Source organism: Drosophila albomicans, chromosome 3, assembly GCF_009650485.2.
Source record: "Drosophila albomicans strain 15112-1751.03 chromosome 3, ASM965048v2, whole genome shotgun sequence".
NCBI classification, from domain to species: domain Eukaryota; kingdom Metazoa; phylum Arthropoda; class Insecta; order Diptera; family Drosophilidae; genus Drosophila; species Drosophila albomicans.
Window position 1 is genome coordinate 19,412,669 of NC_047629.2, and position 20,942 is coordinate 19,433,610.

General features: G+C 35.6%; 1 protein-coding gene across 4 annotated transcripts in view; it reads right to left on the minus strand.

Annotated features, from left to right (window-relative positions):
• Nucleotides 1-20,942, minus strand: part of LOC117567349 (transcription factor AP-2-epsilon) — a 30,730-nt gene that overhangs the window by 9,158 nt on the left and 630 nt on the right. For 2 of the 4 annotated variants that reach the window (XM_034247278.2, XM_034247280.2), the window contains exon 1: nt 5,012-5,635. The exons of the other annotated variants lie outside the window; for them this stretch is intronic. In XM_034247278.2, the coding sequence (XP_034103169.1) occupies nt 5,012-5,068 (57 nt within the window). In that variant the 5' untranslated portion in view covers nt 5,069-5,635. Of the gene's footprint in view, nt 1-5,011; nt 5,636-20,942 lie in introns of those variants that run through there. 4 annotated transcript variants of the gene reach the window in all.

A 20,942-nucleotide genomic window follows, 5' to 3' on the forward strand; every position in this document is an offset into this window, starting at 1 on the left:
CAGCCTTAATTTGCATAATATTGACACTGTATAAAATGTATCGGGCTCATGCATATTATTAAACGAACAAAGAATAATTAAAATATACAAAATAAGAAATATTGTAGTGAGAACATTGGCTTGGCTTGACATAAAAATTTTATATGATATGTTGTAAAAATAAGTAATGTTCAATTTTAGCCTGCGGAATTTACGAAGCATTGGGAATACATTAATAAAGCTATAAACTTACCAACATTAAAGATCTTTCGAATTGTTATTTCTATTTAAGTACTGCAGATTCGATATTTAATAAAGACATACATATTTTACAATTGAACAATCAGAAAGTGTTTGATAAGTTGTTAACTCATTTAGTCAACACCTCGACTGTAATAAATTAAGCTGTTGGCATCCGCACGTGGTATGAATGGACTTGCAGGTACTCATGCATTACCAAGTAATGATTGCGAGTGCGGGAGCACAAGTTAGTTTTGTAGTATGTAGTATAAAAAAAGAAACAATGTGTCTTCGGTCGCATTCGACATTCCTCGCCGATGACGTAAAAATTTCGAGTAGTTAAACAGTAGCTATGGCCACAAATTGGCATCTGTCTGCTGCCGTTATTACTAAAATTACTACATCAAATCGTTCCACTTAACCGAAAATGTTCCAGGTCTCTTCTCGACTGCCGCGTCGTCGCGTACGCATTCGCTCAATTCGGCTGCTGGGCCAGGACTATATTTGAGAACTGCCAATTAGGCCAGACGAGTAGTGGGCTCGTACAATACTCTACTGCGAGAGGGCTCTAATGTTGGCCCTGATATTCGCTTCGGCAAATTTATCATCTTCTGTTTGGGATGACAAGTGCAATTGTGTCGAAACTCATTTGTGTGTTTAAGTGTTGTGAATTCTGACAACAACAGAAATCCCTATATATATTAAGCTCTTGCTGTTGCTGCCCGGATATAATTTGAATATGTTGGCCATAAGAAGCGTAGGCCTTATCGCATTTTTCATATTTTTTTGATTTTGTTTTTTCCATCACCTGGACATCCGGTACAACTATGTACTCGGTGAGGCTGAGGTTTGGGTGCCAAGTTGAACCTGCCGGATGGGGCCAAAAGAGTTTTCGGCTATAAATTAAACGAATTGAAGAGGAAGAAGCAGACGCGTTCAAACTCTAAATATAATATACGTAACAACAATGGAAATACGTGGAGAACGATAATCGATTTTTGTTTATTGCACTCGCTCGCTGCTCCTTGTCTCGCTTCCAATCCCAATCCCAGTCACAAGTCCCAACCAAGTCCCATTGCCACTTCCACTTCCACATCCACATCCAAGCTTTGCATCAGACTCGCCCTCACCCTCGCTTCGTACCGTTGTCCTCTTTCACTCCCACTGTCATGACGAGGCCGACATCTGCGTTTTTAATGAAGTAGTAAAACTCATTCATAAATGTATTCAAAGCGGGAATGTGTACGCACAACGCGTCGTTGGATCAAGTGAAACTCAAGGGACTCGACTCTTTGGATTGTTCCTCGCAGTCTGTTCTAGCAGCCTCTTATGACGAATAGCAGAATACGCATACGAATTTATTTGCCAGCCAGTCATCCAGGTAGAGTCAGCCAGCAGACAGCAGACCGGCTTGGCTTAAACCCCAAACCAGCCAGCCAACAAGCGAAGTCGAGGCGACGGCAAAAACAAAAAATAACTGCGATCTGCACTTCGCTGCAGAACAAGCTGCAAGACTGCACTCGACTCTGTAGCTTTGGCCTGCTCTTGCCTTCACTGCGCTGCGCTGGGTTGGGGCTGAGGCTGGGGATGAGGTTGGGCTGGACTGCCCTGGACCGACTCTGTGTTCTGGGCTGACGAGGCCGCAGACCACGGACCAGGCAGGCAGGCAGGCGTATTGCCAAACGAAGCGATTGCTGCTTTGCTTTGCCACGAGCCTAACACACGCCGCAGTTTCGACACTTGCTATCGTTTCGAAGCAGTTTGGAGTTTTGCAGTTTGCAGTTTTCAGTTTTGCAGTTCAGTTTTCAGTTCTCTGTTTCTGTGTTGTGATGCCACGATGCGCAAAATTTACATTTATCTTGCATTTCAATTTCATTTTGTGTGGACTTTTTAATTTCCTCTTTGCAAATGAAATCAATTTTGATGCAATGTTCAGCGAGCAACACAACTCATATCATAACATATCGTAATGACTTACAAACACACACATTCTCTTTTTGTCTTCTCATTTCCCGAATAGTTTCTTCGTGTTCTTTGTTTTGAATTCATCTGACAGGATAATTACAATATTTAAAAGAGTTATCACAACATATAATAATGTGCATGTTTTTCATTTTGCTGCTCATACTGCATTCGATCCCAGGCTCAACAATTTCAAAGCGGACTAATGATTATGACAATCATTTTTTCATAACATTTGAGAGAAATGAAAAAAGTAGACTAATTTACTTTATATTCAAATACTTGAAACGATTATATAAACTAATAAATATAAGCAATATGAATCAAATTAATGTTTTAATATTAATTCCTTGACTTTTGAGTCTAATTTTAATATATATTTTGAAAATTTTAAGAGCAAAATCCTCTTTCATTTTGATAAAAGATAAATTTACGCTGAACATTAATGTAAAGTAAGTCTTTCTTTGACTTATTTTTATTTTTTAATAAAATTTAAATAAAATTAGCTTTAAGTCTAGTTGAATGCTAATTAGTTTAATGCATCATAAAAAATGGTGATAAAATTATTTGTATTAACAAATTACTTATACTTATACAACTGCTAAGCTAAGGCAAATTTTGTTTGTTGCTCTTCACAGTATAATAAAATTGCTTTACAATTCTACTTATTCAACTATGTAAAGTGGCATAAAACTAATATTGTATTAAGTAGGAAAGCTACAGTCGAGTGTGCTCGACACCCAAACAAATATACCGTAAAAATACTAGCATATACCGAAGACTATATATGGCTTATTGATATACTGTATTCAAAATTTTATTTCCTTCCTTTATAATAATCTTCTAGCCTATGGGTAGCGGGTATAATAATAAAAAAACATTTTTAAATGCTAGTTAAAATCAAGCAATAAATGTCTTAGTTTGGACTGCTTTTTGCTTATTTATTACTTATTGTGGGAACATTGCAAATCATTGACCCTAAACAATCAACAAGGTATGTAATTATGCATGTTTGAAACGCATGTTTGATTGACTGCCCATAAGTAGCTTTTATAGGCTTTTGGTTTTTGTCAGCTACACCGCAGACAAAAAAGATTCTCCACGCACTCTATGGTGGGAATTTTGGAGCATGAACTTGAGAATTTAGGATGCCTAAAAATTCCATAACGTTCTTCTCAATTTTTTTTGGTTTATTTTAGGTTTTTTTTTATCAATATGTTGCACTGCTGCAAATATATCAGAGACGCACGCAAATTGGGCGCTACGTTTTGCTGAGTTTTGTTGTGCTTCAATCTCATAAATTATTTTGGCAACGCATCACGCGAGAAACTTTTACCTGATTTGCACAGACTTGAGTCTTCAGAAAGACTAACTAAGGTAGATAACGCTAACACATTCGGCATACCCACTTCAACGGCTATGCGAGAAATGAATTTGTGGGCGATGACTTTTGCTCAGCCTCTTTGTTGTGCTTTTGTTTTTCCTGTTGTTTTTGTTTTTGTTTTTCTTATGTTTTGATCTTTGGCCCTTGCCCCGTCATTTTACCCTGTATTTTTGAGCAGGGATCAAAAAGTTCTTGGAATGCCGATAAACCATATAATTTTACTAATTGAATGGGGGTGGATAAACGCAGTGTATCCAGTGTGTAACCTCCAGACGGTCAAATGAAATATATCTGCCCCAAATTCGTAGTCTGAACTTTGACTAGAAGACACACTAAATATTAATTGTTGTATTATAACCCAATATACCCAATATTGTAATATATGCACCCAATTTACAATGCCGTGTAATTTTATATTTTATTCGAAACATGTAAAATAATGACAAATGTATCTAAGTGCCAATGTTTGAATGTATCTGCATCGAAAATGTAACGTTGAGAATTGCGACAATATATATTATATTAGTGGTTTTTAACAAATAATTCAATGTATACTTAAATATGTTACAAAGTTTTTTATGAGTATAAGATAAGTATACTGCATATTTTAATGCTAACTATGATATTAATATTATTTTTTATTTCAGAGATATGGATCTTGTTTTCGCTACCTTTCTAGATCTACAAATTATGTATTTACTAGTGCATTATGTAGTTTAAATACAAATATTAGTCATATTTAATAAAATAAACAAGTTTTTATTATAAGATTAAATTTAAATGCGCTGATTAGAAATCATAAAAAAGTTTAACAAATTGCTATTTCTTTTGAATTTAATTTTTTTTATTATAGAGTATTGTTAACGTTTACTTTTCATCTGATAATAATGATCGCAATTTCAATAAGTTTCGATTTTATACAATTAGATTTATGCCAAACAAAGAGCACTTCTCGAGTGGGTTGGGTTGGGTTGTAAAAAATGTTGAAGCCATAAAAGCTTGCCCTCTGTGGGATTTAAAAGTCCAGGCTTAAGTGCACTCCATTATTATAAATTGAGCTTTAGCTGAGCTGCTAAAATGTATGGTAATCAATCTGCTAAGATCGCAGACATGGTTCACTTGAAGTAGTATGGTATGGTAATTACCTTGACTTGGCTTGCGTGCACGAAATTTTTATGTCAATCAGAGATCACACAACCCCCTATTGCCATCCATCCATGCCCCATTTGCATTGGTGGTTCAATATTGTATTTTTAGTATTTTGCACAAGAACTGAACTGTGATACTGATGTTGCTTGACAGATAATTGGTTTTGTGCGAATACGAGTTCTAGGACTTTATCCGGGTCTCACGCATCGATGACTAGTCACTACAAACTCCGATCGTATTTACCGAAGACTAGCCAAATATCAAGTATAAACTAGAATGATCAGTTTTGTATCTTACCATCATGAATTTTTGATCCTCGAATTGATGGTCGTTGGTCCGGTGTAGGATATGCATTGTCGATAGATTTTTGGATTCCTAATGTTGTGGTGGTAACATAGAGTGCGAGTACGATCGATGGAAATTGATTTGTTCGATCGTTCGATGTGAAGTTAAGTGTTTCACTGTCACAATTTGTAGCACTTTGATTAGATGCAGAACAGGTACAAATGCTTAGTAGATAGATATATTTTGGCACTGAATAAGGCAACTATAAGTCAGCGGAGTACACACTTTTATGAAACTGTATATTTGTTATAGTAAGTACTTCTACACATAAGTATGTATGTATAAGAGGATGTTTGCACAGATTTTTCTTCTTCTTTTCTTTTCGTATGGTATTTTTAGATGCGTGGATATATAATATCACTTGACCGAAGTGAAAGTGTCGGCAATTACAGGTGCACTGATTGATAACTATAGATGGAATTGGGATGTCTGGATGCGTACAATCACAAAATCAAATTTTATTCGAGCTGTTGCTTGCAATCGTAAGTAAAAATTTCGAACACACAGCATACCCGTAATATTCAGTAGGTCTAACGAAAATCCCGCAAACAAACTCTGCCTTTGCGCAGCCACTGACGGTAGTTCTCGACTGAACTAAATTTTCTGGTTGGACGTAAAAACCTTCAGGGGATGTATTGCGATGCTGCTGCTGCCGATGCTGCTGCTGTTTGAATACAGATGTGATGTGTACACCAATACACGCACACGCTCTATTCACATATACCCAAACTTATACAGGCACCCAAATACATACATACACGGATACACGGCAAGACGTGTTGTGTGTATAGCGCACACATACAATGACATTAAGCCACTGACCCTCCCCGAAGCAGGTTTCAAAAGTGCGACTCTACTCACTCTCCCTGCCTCGCCCTCTACAACACTCGTTCCCTCTCACTCTTTCCATCTCACTGGCTTGTTGAAGAGCAACAGCAAAGAGAGCGTTTTAAGCTGAGTATGAAGAGTAATGCTCACGCTGCAAACCGGTTAAGAACCGAACCACTTTTCTTTGAGATTTTACTTATGCCTTTAGCAGCTCACTGATCAGTGAGCTGAACCCAAGGCGCAAATATTTAAAATAAAATGAATTGTTTATTTTTAGAAATGTTTGTTTATAAAAACTGCAAAAATTGGTAAATTAATTTAATTATTCAATTTGATAATCAAATAAGAAACTTTTAATTGGATAAACGGAGTCACAATTATTCAGTAAAATATGCGACTCATTTTTAATTATAACTGTAGAGGAAAGTAAACTTAACTTTTAGCTGCTGGACTTAAGCTTAAGCCACTTGTTAAGAGTGCCCGCGAGTTGTGCTGCATCAGCGAAGAGAGCAGCTCATGCAAAAGAGCGGAGCTGTAGAAATTATTTGTGGCCACCAATACCACTTGGGCTGTATGTGTTAGTGTGCTGTGTGCGCTGGTAGTTGTGCTGAAGCCAAAGCGAGCAACAGCAACAGCATCAGCATCGGCAGCAGCTACAGCCATAGCCATTTATATTTTTCGGAAACCACGCCCCTCAAGCTGACTACTAGACAATGGGCCGAACCCAGAGGCTGCGTCAGCGGCATCGCTATTGCGTCGGCAGCACAGCCTCTCCATATGTGTAGATACATAGACAGATACATATACATGTACATACACATATGTGTATATGGCATATATTAATGTATGCATGTATGTATATAAGTATGTCTGCACAAGTACATAAGTACATAAGCACGTAAGCACAAGTACATAAGCACGGTGGTTGCAAAGCACATACAGACACACTCGACACTCGAATGTACATAAATATGGAAAGCTGGGGTTGCCAACACACTTTTAGCCCGAGGGGTGTAACTTATGCTACTGGGAAAAACTCGGTATTGGACGCTTGGCAATGTGTTTTGCCAGTGGTGAGTGCCCTACCATTTTTGCTTTGGGGTTTTATTTTACACAGCATCGCCGGAGTGATTATAACAAAAATAATGTGCGTAGGTAAAATATGTACATACATACACATTCATACAAACACTCGCATTGCTCATCGAATGCCTCCTTTACTAAAAACAGAAAAATACAAAATTTGTATAAACATTTCAGCATATTTACCCATATGCATATAGACCAGATGAATATTCAGATAGTCATACATATGCATAAATTAGGAGTACTGAAAAAATGTAGCTGCAATGTACTTTTTTATTGTATCTGCAGTTTAGAAGGAATCATGGAATTAGAACTGGGTCATAACAAGTTGAAATATTTGATTTATATTCCATTTTCTATTAATTAAGGGTATCATTTCAATTTTTTCTTCATTAATTTAACATTTATATTTAACTTTCTATTATGCTAAAATAATATTTTTACACATTTTTTAATTCATTTACAAAATAATAATTTCATTCTATATTCCTTCCCTTACAATAAAGTTTATATATATGTTTACTTACATTTATTTTGTATTTCTTCGGTAAATAAATGATTTTTATGAAATGTTTGAATAATAGAAATAGAGAAAATAAAATATTATATTTCCCTTAGTTTCTAATAAAGGAACAATGATGAATATCGTATTTATAGCAAAAATTTAAAAACAAAATCACAGATTTTAAAACATCATTTTCTAACTTCTAAAGATGTACTTATAAAAATAAATTGATAAACTTTCTTCAAATATATGAAATTGATATTATAATAAAGTCAGAATTAAAGAACGTTATAACATTTTTTTTTAACAATTTCAGTATATTAAAAGTCTGTGGATAATTAAGAAATCATAAACTGTGAATTGTATATTGTTTTAAAAGCTTTTAAATAATGTAAATATCATTTATGTGTTGTATGCTGGGCAGTAAAACTCTGGCTACCAAGTAATTTTCGAGCCATTTGATTTGAGGAACAGATTTTCGATTCGCATTAATGTTCACACACCAACGAAATGATTATACGAATCGAGTCGAGTCGAGTTGGGGGCTTGCGTGCATGTGTTTGTGTTGCAGTTACGCGCATTTGTGCCGCAACGCGAGGAGATAACGAAAAAAAAAAACAGAAAACAGAAAAAAAGCATTTACAATCACTACCACAAAACGACAGCAGCCACAACAGCAGTCATGAACATCCTGCGGCGTTCACGAGTTGGACCTGGGGCCTTTGCATTTTGGCCTCATCCTAAATTAGGTGCTCAGGCTCAGGCTGAAGCACAGGCTCTGTTCGGTACACTAGACGGAGACGGAGCTGCCAAGCTGCACATTGGTACAAATATCAATTGAAGCTGCCATTTTCGACTCGTATCTGTCGAACATGAGCCGATCAGCCCGCCCGCCATTCAGCATCGATATGCTCCCCATATCTGCACACATGTGTATGCTAGCATAATCTGCACATTGTGGAGTACATAAGGAGCGCCTGGTTGCTTGGTTGCTTGGCTGCCTGGCTGCCGATGACCCTGGACCAGTGTGCTCTGAGTGCTGTGTGCTGTAGACTGCAATTTATGCGGTACGGCAGCAAAAGAGTGAAAATCAATATTGTTTCGTAAAGCGAGCAAGGCATCTGTGTATCGCGTATCCGAATCGTAACAAAAAATGGCGGTTTTGATCATCGATCGTTCGTTGCTTTTGTTGTTGTGGCTCTGGCTGTGGCTATAACCATGGCTGGGGCCGCGGCCACAAATGAGCAGCCGCAATCATAAATCGTGCCGATGCAATGAAGCCGCCTAAGTGGAGGAGGGTCAAACACGGTGTGGCAGCGCCGCAATTGGATAATGCACCTGAGCACCCGTTTCGAGTCTCCTCATTTACTGCTCCTCTGAGCGAGAGTTACAGGTACTGCAACTAAGACACACACACACACACATAAGTCTGTGTGTATGTGCAGACTACTCGTATTCATATCGAGTATCTTCTGTACATATGCTATGCATGTATTAACTACTCAAGTATTGAAGTACATACTATGATTGTGTGTGTGTGCAATTGCTGGTATGCATCTGAGGCAGCAATCCGCTGGCGTGTTGAGACTCACGATTTTTCCAATTGGTGTTTTCGATACCTTTATTAACTTTAGAAATGGCAAACTTATTTTGCAGCCAAATTAGTTTCCGTGTAATTGGGACTTAAGTAAGCAATACCTATCGCAGTACCTATAATTAGCTGACAAATATTCAGATTGTAGTCCTAAAAGTTTTTCGTATTTATCCATAGTTTATACAGTCCATAACTATATATAAAACTCTTACTAGTAGGAACTATATCAAATTTATTTGAACTAATTAGTGAAAAATTTGTTAATTATATTTTCATCACACCTTTGCAACTTCTTACTTTATAGGAATTATCGACAATAGATAAAATAGACATCTTGATAATTTTAAATATCTATAATATTACATTTGCATAAGATTTGTAAAAATGCTGTACATAAATTCTGGATTCTATAAAATATTAATTTGTTTCTTAAAATACAAAAACAAACAATGTTTATAATGCACAACCCAAACTAATTTTTATACCCGCTACCCATAGGGTAGAAGGGTATTATAACTTTGTGCCGGTATGAAATGTATGTAACAGGTAGAACGAGGCATCTTCGACCCTATAAAGTATATATATTCTTGATCAGCGTCAACAGCCGAGACGATCTAGCTATGTCCGTCTGTCTGTCTGTCTGTCTGTCCGTCTGTCCGTATGAACACCTAGATCTCAGAGACTATAAGAGATAGAGCTATAATTTTTTTTCGACAGCATTTGTTATGTTTGCACGCAGATCAAGTTTATTTCAAATTTTTGCCACGCCCACTTCTGCCCCCGCAAATCAAAAAAATTTAATAACAAGCGTAATTGCGGTACTATATCGAAATACCAAATGGTATATTTTTAGTATTTTTCAGTATATTCAGTATATATTGAGAAAAATACCGCAAAATATATTTCTTTTATTCAAAATGGGTAGCGGGTATCTCACAGTCGAGTACACTCGACTGTAGCTTTCTTACTTGTTTCTTTTGAATTGTTTTAATCTGATATATTTTTAATTTATTTTTGAACAGTAAAGTACGTCACTTAAATATATTCTAAGATTATTTGCACTTTCAATAAAAACTTAAGAATGTAACAAATAAAATATATAAAAAGCTGTAAACTTATAAAACGAGTTTGGTTAGGCATTGATTTATTTTGTAAAGCATCGCTTGATTCTGGAAAATTTCCAAATTGTATGAACCACATTTATCTTCATTCGATCAAAAAAACCCATTATCAAAGCCATGATTAATGTAAATATTTAATGATTCGTGTAACTAATAAAATGATATATAAAAAAACTGTACTTTTATAATATTAAACTTGAAGAAATATGGACTTATTTTGTAAGACGTCTCGACAACCGGATTTAGTGAATTTCATAAATTATCATTAGATCATTTCAAAATATTTTCAACAAATGGAAAGCTCGATATAAAAACAAAGTTTCAACATTTGATAAATTAGCTTATTGATAAGTGATTGGATTTAAATTGGTATTCCAAAACATATGCAAATTACGAATCGATGATTGGATCATTAATACTTATGTACCTCAATTGTATACATTTTTAAGTTACACATTATAAAAGAAACTAATAACATAGGATAGGCAATCGTCACCTGCATAATTTTCTTCAGATTGCCAAATCATAGTTATCTGTTCACTATGTCTAACAAATATATATCATTCTGATCTACATTTCATAATAATAATAATAATTGGAATAATGGCAACACGCTTAACAAGACTATGGTGGAATTTCATGACCATGATTAACAATGATTGTTATGAGTCAGTGTTAACGATTTTTATAGCTAGCGACGTATGAAAATGATTTTGATGGCATATTAAATTAAATAGAATAGCGGATGTCATGAATATTAATGGGTTTAATAGCAGATACTAAAAGTTAAATTGTATAATAAATGCGACCGATTAAAAAACAACTTAGTTTTGTTTACAATGCAAAATTTCAGTTAATATTTCTTTTATGAGAAAAAGCTTTTATATTTTAGACTGGAATGGTATTCTTTGTCAGACATCTTTTATTATTGATGTATTAAAGTAATGCTGAAGTAAAACTATTTTGCTATTATGGTAACTACTTCGATATATTGTTGCAGCATTGTCCTGGTCGAAAATAGCCGACAATTAATATGAATAACCCATTCCTTTTATGATTGAGTATTTGAATCTGTAACTACTTCGGCCACAAAAAATATTTGTTGTACATTTTTACATGGTGTACTTCTGGAGAAGTGCACAACATACTACCCTGTGCGGAGAGTGTACGCGAGTAGTAATATTTTCAAATGGCCGTGGGCGATTTCGTTCATATTCGTTAAATCCTCAGTTGCAGACAGATTCAAATTTTGGTAGATGTTGGCCGTCGCTTCCCGGCAATAGCAGCAGTCAGAGCAGTGAGCAGTGAGAAGTCGGCGGTCGGCAGTCGGCAGTTGGCAGTCGGCAGTCAACTTCAGCAGCGATCTGAGAGTCAGTGCTATACCACTCTACGAGCTGCGTCGAGTCGCGTCTGCGACAGCGACGGCACACGAATCATGACCATGAGCCAAGCGAGGCAATGCCTGCAAAAAGGCTGCTGCAATGTTGCACGACGTCCAATTGCCGCGGGGAAGATGTGTGCGCTCGTTGTAGTACGTAGCCTTAGCCCCTTGTGCTGTCCATTGCTGTTCTCGATGTGTATGTACACACACACACACACTCGCAGAGAATCAAACACACACACATATACATAAGTATGTATTTTCAGTTGCAGTTGCAGCAGGCGGATGTTTACAGCATATTTCCTACGGCTGTGCTCGTGTGCACCTTTAATCCGCTCTTCTTTTTTTTTTTTGCGCAACCCGACAACAACAACTACTATAACAGCAGCAGCAACAACAACGGGCCGAAAGAGAACAGCCAACAGGCTAGCACCGGTCCATTTAAATATGAGGCAGAGAGAGCGCAAAAAAATAAAAAACATCTGCAGCTGTATTTACTCGCATTGGATTACCGTTGGTACATGCGAGTCGATATTACATATAGAAGTATATAAAAGCTGCTCACTGCGAATACCAATACACAATTCTAACTTTATTTTACTTCACTTAAAGCCAAAAAACCCAGAGGAATCTAAATAGCCAGAAAGTGCACTAACTTTATTTCGCATTTGCATTCAATCGATTTGCTCGCAAATTATTATCTAGTTAGCGAATTAATGTGTTATAAAAATTGAATACAAATAATTAATATTTTAATTCGTTAGTTTAAAGTTAGTTTCCAATTTAAAATCACAGTTCTCCATTTACTTATTGTACATACTTGCACATCCCTCTTTAATGCTTTCGCAAATGATAATTTTGGTCTCGACGTTTATTTACGTAAATATAGCATGTGGTAAGTGCTAATTGCTCTTTTTGTTGTTATTATTATGATGGTGACTTATTTATTTTATTTTTATTTTTTTTTATTTTGTTTTGCTTTTCTTTTGTAAGGATGTCGCTATAACTAATTGGGCCATCGCCTTGGGCGTGGAGTGAGCACTTATGATATATGAGTTAAATGCCCATTGGTGGTAAACTTGTCGGTTCATGTGACGTACTCTTCTCCATTTTCTCGACAGACTCGCTGTATGCTGAGTGCTGTGTGCAGAATGTGCTTATGAGTAAATGGTTAAGTTGGCCGTTAGAAACAAAGGCACCGCGCATTAACACCTTCCTCGCACCGAGCACTCGGTGCCATCAACAAGCACAATGCTAAACCAAACAAATAAGATTGCTTTAATCGAACACTAGCGGCTGGCAAATACCCTATGAACAGGTTAAAGCTTAAAGCAAAATCATTTTAATGCTTCTTGTATTGAGAAATTATTTCAAAATTAATCGAGGTGAGGTGAGAGTTCAATATTAACAAAATTTGTTCAATGTGTATAAGTTACATCTAATAATACATCTTGTAAAATGCATCGCAATTTAAAAAGATTTCAGATAAATGATATATGGGTAAGTTTCTAGCACTAGTTGGTGAAAAAAAGTAAACTGAAAGTAAACTGAAATCATAAAGAAAAATAAATAAATATAATTCTTCTAGTTCTGTATTACCACTATATTTAGAGCTATGATTGATTATAGGAACTCTTTTGGTTTTACGTTAAAATACATAAATTCGCTTATATTTGAGTACGAATTCATTAAAATTTGCAATTATCTTTAAATATAATAATAATTCCAAAATCATTCTTAGTTCTTTTTGAAGTGCTATTCAATAGCTACAAGCTAAATAGTTTCATTAGAAATATGATTAGAACATTAATTCACTGGATTATATTTGTAAAGCGTTTTAGTTTAACATATTTAAAACTACGATTGTGGATTAATTACGCTCAGAAGAATAGACTCCAGCTCTTTATCTCTGCGTGTGCCACGAAACTTCTCAAACCACATATAGAAGCATAACTCCTTCTAAACTATAGCATTAAGGAAAGGGTATAGCAGTGTTTAAGCCCAATTAAAGGAGATGAACTTTTTCTATCCCTATCCGCCAGTATTCACACACAAACACACACAGTCTGCTTGTTGTCTGAGTGTGTGTGTGTGTGTTTGCCTGTGTTCTGATTCTGCCTCTGGATGGCACGTTTGTTCATTAGGTCATAAAACTTGAATACTGAATTGCGTGAGGCGCCTCTCTTAACCGATGAAGGCACAAACACAGAAACAAAAATAAAAAACAAAAAACGAAAAAAAGAAGGAATTTCTATGTGAGAAAATTATCAATGCGTTGGAGTCGAATGAAATTGGCATTATTAAAACGAGCGAATCGTAACTGCAACGGTTGCGGTAACTGACGCCTTGGCGTCGGCGTTGCACGCTCAGTACCTGTCGGCGCCCAATGAGGATGAGGATGGATCCATGTTGGGGATGATGATCCCGAAAATTAAAAGCCACACATACGAAATGCGTTTCGAAATTCAAACATGACCGAGAGAGGTCGTTAAGGAATATAAATTGGACAATGAAATCATTAAAAGCCTTACTAATTATTAGCGAGCCTTAAATGTTCTGCTCGACTTTGCTTTTATTATACCATCGAAAAGTCGTACACTTTGGCATAACTTTTGAAAAGTTAGTTCAAGACATGCCGAACATGCTTGTGGATATTGGGAAATAACGAAACAGTGTTCAGCATTCAATTATTAATATTTATAATAGTTTTGCACATGGTTATTGAAGAGCGATTACTTTAAATAAATCACAAGAATTTTATGCAAAAATATGTGAACAGTTTATATAAATATATCCGAAAAACAACACATAAATGCAGCCGTAGACGGCTTTCATCCCACGTCGATCATTTTAATTTCGTATAATATGCGTTCAGTCGACTTTTCGAGTGATTTATGCTTGGATCAATATCATCATTAGAAATTTATGGTTCAATTTTACACAAAAAAAAACGAAGAAAAATAACAGGTTTTGACTGATTGTTGCATACAATATTTTGCAATGGACCCGTGTTCAAAAGCACCTTCAATGTGAATGACCTGACATTTTGCAAGGCAGTATTGAAATCATCGTCAGCATGGAATAGGTCAATAGGTCTCTAATAGCCACATTTACGAGTATTTGCATTTTTTATTACGCAAAATTGTAGTATGGAGGCTCTTTGATTAAAAACAGATTTGCAAAGCGGAAGTGCATTTCTATATGTGTACTCGATGGCAGCATTATGCAATGCTACGCACATGGTCCAAGTGTTTTGTTTCTTACCAAACCAAGGGAAAGATGGCCAAATGCCTCGGGATGCGTTTCTGCATCAAGATTGTCCAAGAAGTGCGTAAAAAGTGGAATGGCGCAAAACCGTATCAGATACAACACATTTGCGTACTACGTTTTGCTTATTTGGCTGTGTGTGGGAATACTTTGGGTTCCCCCCTATGGCAACAAAAGCATTAGGAATTCCGATCTTACATGTGCATATGTGCCTCTAGTTATGCCATAAGCACAATGCGTAGGCGGATGAAAAGTGAAATATTTCAAGCTTAATGTATAGGTACATAAATGGACTACATACTAAACATAGTAGATCGGTTGAGATAATACTCCGCAAGCCATTTAAGTTAGTGTAAAAACAAATGAATATTTATTTAGCTCAAGAAAGAAATACAAGGCTGCTTTGGTTGACAATCTGGTATAATCTATGGTATATTTTGATTGTAGTAGTATATTAATACACCAATCATACCCTTCAGTATATTGTGGTATTTTTCAATATATTAATATTTTTAGAATAATACCGCACAAGCTTGGTTTCATTGAAAGTGGGTAGCAGGTATTAAAAATGCTTTTACTGAGTGTCTGATATGCTAAATTAATTGAGTCGAAGGCTAGGTAATAATACATATTAATCAAACCGATTTTACTAGGCGCCTTACAACTCAGGATACATATTTCTTTAATATGTAATGCGGATTTGTGTCAAGTGATTTTTAAATGCTGCACTTTTAATTGAAGTATGTTCAAGGGTTAATTGTAGCGGCGCCGTCGTTTCACTTTAATCTTTTCAACAATTATATCATGCTTGAATTTTAATTCTGAAATTAAGTTCTTTAGTTTGCTTGCAGATACCCAAACAGTTATTATCCGCAACAATAGACAATTGGAAACAGTAGTAATTACAATAAAAAATACTTTCAATTTATTCGCGTATATAAAAACTGGATTTCGAGTAGTTACTAATTGAGTAATGTTCGACTTAATATGCCGATTTCAGTTCTATGACCTGTTCGCAGGCAATACAAAGCAATTCTCTGCATGAATCTTTATACTTGTTTGCGAATCTTTTGTATTGGAATACGATGCTTAAGGGCCATGAAGATGCCAATGTCAATACCAATACCAATTCGACGAGGGACCAACGAGACAACGAGACAGCAGAGGGAGCAGAGGGAGTTTGGAGTTTGCGTTCACCATACGCGCCATTCCGAACGCCGAGCTGTCGTTGCTTATAACTTCATTGGAAAGCGAGAAAGAGCGAGTGAGCGAGCAGAGCGCGTGCCGACCCCCACTGACAAATTTGTTTTGCAGGCAAACGGACACTGACTACGCGTGAAACATGATATGATGCCATTAATATAAATCATATAATAAGTTTAAATCGTTCACGGCGCCGCCGCCACAGTTTGCCACAGATTTTTTTTTTTTTCCTGCGCTGTTATGCAGTGTATTACATAAAATACTTAACATCATAAAACATGCACATGAAAGCGAACGGCAAACATGTTTACGAGTGTGCATACTTAAGAATTGACACAAGTTTGGATTATAATTATCTCGCATACGCATCTTATTATCTTATTGTATGCACCTAACACGTACTATTAAAATGTCATGGAATAATTATGCAAATTATTGAGAAAATTTTAAAATATGTTTACTCTTATTTTCAACTATTTAGGCTAGGCTTTTCTACTTAAATTTCCCAATAGAGTTTATTATAGTGTTCAATCATCCCTTGTAAAATTGATCAAAACTGACATTTTAATCTGACTAAAACTATAAAGACAAAATTTATGTTAAATATGCACTTATCACATAATACAATGTATCAGAAGTAGAATTAGTAAATTTAATTTATCATACGAATTGACTTTATCAACCTTAATATACATTCAACATTTTGTGGAACTTCATAGCTGATCATAGCTGCCAAATTTCAAGCTGAGTTTACACTTCAAATTTACACAAACTCAAAATTCAACTTAGCATCTTATAAAAGTAGCTAAATTTTAAAGTATTATTATTATTATTATTAATTTATCTGCACTCAACATCCTCCATTACAATTTTCATATTTTGTGAGCTACTGCAAAAATCTTTTCATAAAAAACATCGACTGCGAAACATGGGAATAAAGTAAGCTTAACTTACATATCATTTCATTGACTTGTTTACCATTTAAGGTACTTGAAATGCGTAGAAGGTATAGAATAACAAACTATTCAGTTACCGCATTTATTAGCTTCTACGCATCGATGCTCGAGTGTTGTGATAAATACAGTGTTTGCTGACAAAAGACACTCGGGCACACGCTTACATGCTTATCCATTTCGCAGCACTGTTTTTTTATAAATTTAATTAAAATGACTGCTTTCAGGTCACGTGTCCGACCTTCGTAATGTATCCGTTATATACTCGCACTCACACTCGCATTCACATTCGCACTCACGGTGGATTTTGCTACACAAGCCGTGGGCAATTCTTGGCCCTCAATAATGGGTGCTGTTGATTTTCCGTTTCGCCCACTCAGGTGTGTGTGTGAGCGACCCACAACCGTAAAGCAACAAAGAAGACGACGGCGTGGCTCAAGGAAAAACATATGCGTGCCGCCTAAACGCCGTTCGCTGCCACTCGCACTCATTCACTCACTCGCTCTTGTGTCAGTATATACTCGAAGTACTCGGACTACTTGGCTTTTCACTTTTTAGCATGAAGTGCTTGCCTCACTAATCACTTCAGCCAAAAATTTACTCCACACAAAATCTCACTTAGAGCTCGTTGAGTTGAAGCTAATGTTAGGAGGAGGGAGAGGATGATGAGGAGGACAAATCATTTGATGGTTCATTCGGTTCATCCCCATTGCGAATACACACTCTTTTTGCTGTGTTGATGTTGTGTCTAGTGTTGTGTAGTGTGCCGCAGAGTGTTTCGTCAGGTCTTAAAGCGCATAAATAAGGTCACGTGCCTCACTTTTGTAGTTAAGGGCGTTGTTGTTTTTCATATTTTTTTTTTGGTCTGTGTGTTTTTGTCTGCCGAAATGCAACATGATGCCGCAGAATGTAGAACAGCGAAGTGAAGAGAACGAACGCTGTCCACTGACGTGTTCAATATTAACATATCGAATTATTAGCCTACCCAGAACATAGGATAATGCGGATAAGGATTATGAACGCTGTAACGCCGCAGAAGGACGCGTATGATATTTCATAATTATCTTGAAAATCCCTTTATGCATATAATTGGCATTTAAATATAGTATTCATATCAGTGTGGTTAATTATACCAGTTCGTTGGTACTACAATTTCATGCGCCGGCTTATTGTCACCCATCTATCTTATCTCTGCGTTAAGCCTCTATTTTGGACCAGCCAAGCACACGACTCAAAAAAGAATACAAATGAATAAGCATAAAGTAAATTATTCAAAGTACACTCATTCTTAAATTGTTAATTTGCAGCACGTCATGGGAAAATATTTATCTAAAGGGTTTACTCTAATATTCACATATCAAATTAATATCTTTAACATTTAAGATTGCTTAAGTTCATCGCGATTGATTTCAATTTCTAATAGTAAATATATTTATATATAATTTTTTAACAATAAGTGTTTTCTAGAAGCTTGCAAAGGTTTAATTAATGTTTTTAATATATAATTGTCTTAATATTTTCATTCGAAAATTATATTATTTTTAACTTCCCTCCGAAATATTATTAAAGAATGAATTTACATTTCCAAAAGGATTTGCAATTAATATTACTGACATTCAATTGTCTTAACATTTTCTTTGGAAAATTATTCAATTTATTCATTTGTAATAAATAGATTTGTCTTATTTTTCACAATAAGTATTTCGTAGAAGTTTACTTCTGTGTAATTAATTAAGTTATCTACCAACTCGTCGGCTCAGCAGGCCAAGCCCAGTTTATCCGTTGGACATAATAATCCTATGAATTTGGTTTTCCTCTTGACAACCAAGAAACCAAAACCACTTCAATTTGGAATCAAAGAGCGACGGCAATCGAAAAGTGGAAGGAATTGCTTTTACGGTTTTTCTGTCAAATAAATATTGCGGCTATTTGCAATAAAAAGCTTGTATTTATAAATATCAACAAATAGCTGCATAAATATTTATTCAATTAAAAATTAAAAATGCGTAAAATAAAATGCCGCAATTGAAATCTCGTGTGGTTGCACTCATGTGGCACGTTTGCCCGCGGGATACTTTTGCGGAATTGTCACGTTCCATCGTTTCGTGTACTCATTATAAAAGATGTTTAATCATTGTGTGCAATTCAATGTGTATCTTTTTGCGGGAGATTTAAAAAGTTGTCTGCTCTCTACGGTTATCAAATGAGAAACTATAGCGAATAATTAATAAACTCTTTGCTCGCAGGCAAAGAGATTTACAAAAATCAATTGGATTCGATAGTAGCCCATAATAAAAGTATGCATATGTTGTTAATTTATTGCAACGTAGATTTTGAATAATACAAATATACAATCTTGTCGAATATTGTGCTCGCTGATTAATTTTCCACAAAGTGAGTCACACTGATTAAGATATTCAGCACAGTGAGATATGTTGTCGACACGCTCTGGAGTATTTGCAGTCAAATTCAAGTCTCGTACATACGTAGAGTAATCAGCTTCGCCAACTGCCGAGGATTTGTCACCCCTATTAAAGAGTGTTTGATGTATTATTCGCTTCATTTGGTCGACAGGTCTGGGCAAACAAAACGCGACCACATTCACCACCATCGATGGGAATGGAATGGAGTGACTGTCAGTGGCAGTGACAGTGACACTGACAGTGGTTAAACCCAAGGATACGAGTACTACAATATATATAGGTTTATCAAAGGAGCGAACTTAATGAATAAAGGCCGTCGCTGGACGTTTCAATTATACCTTAGAGAAATGTTCATTTGAATACCGCAAAAACTTAACAGAGTCCCATGTTTCAGCCATGAATAAAGATCAATACGAATTAAGGACAATTTTATGTAGATCTGTTATAATTTTCATTAATCATAGTTATTAAATAGAAAGATCTTAATCTCTCGAATAGCAAAGAAACTTGTACTTTTATTTAAAATATACGCCTTGTTCAGAATGGCAAATATAATACGCAAAGATAATATTATGCCATATGAAAACTTGGCGGTAATACCATATATGATTATATTGAGCATTTCGGCACCCTTTTATGAGCAAATCATCCTGTAAGGCTAAACGGAACATAAATGTTTCCTGCAACAACATAAAGGAAGCACACACAACCTACCACAACACTGAGGGGAAGAATGATCGCCTATTGATTCTGATCTAGATAACATATAACTCAAGGGGTTGAACACGAGTCCCATTTACCTGTTACTTGCAGCAACATTTATTCACATTCTGATCAATTTAAATGGATGTTGTTTCTTAAGACCTCCCCTAAAAAAAAATTTCAAAAATCAACAATATTTTCGTTTACCGAGCTCAAAATGAATTTTTCCACATATGCATAGACGATTGTGTCCATAATAAGGGATGTTTTTGTTCATTTACTCAACTACTAAACCGAAATAACACAATTACTTGAAACATTTTAAGAGATGCGCCAGACAATTGCATTTTTGATGCTTAATTTGCCTTGGAAAGCATTAGAGCATCTGAGCCTGTAATTACTTTGTGTGCACAAATTGAAAGTTGCAAAAAGTCATTTGAGCACGGATCAAATTGAAACATAACTCGTATTATTCTAGGAATTATTCTGAAATATAAGTTAAGAATCGATTTACAGGTCAAGCGTGTCCAGTCTTAGAACTACGTTAATTTAAGTACCGAAAATTTATTAGAGATTAAGAGATACTTTGAGATATTACAAATTAAAAGATTGTTTTATTTAAAAATATCCCACATATCTTTTCTGATATAAATTGTACATACTATAAATACTGAAAAACTATTTCTTAAACTTGTAATGTCTTGTTAATCATTTATTTGAAATCTCAACTCGACAATATTCTTAACATTAATTGGTGATGGTTTCAAGATTTCACATAAACATAAAGAATAAATATTATATTACATATACATAATTAGAT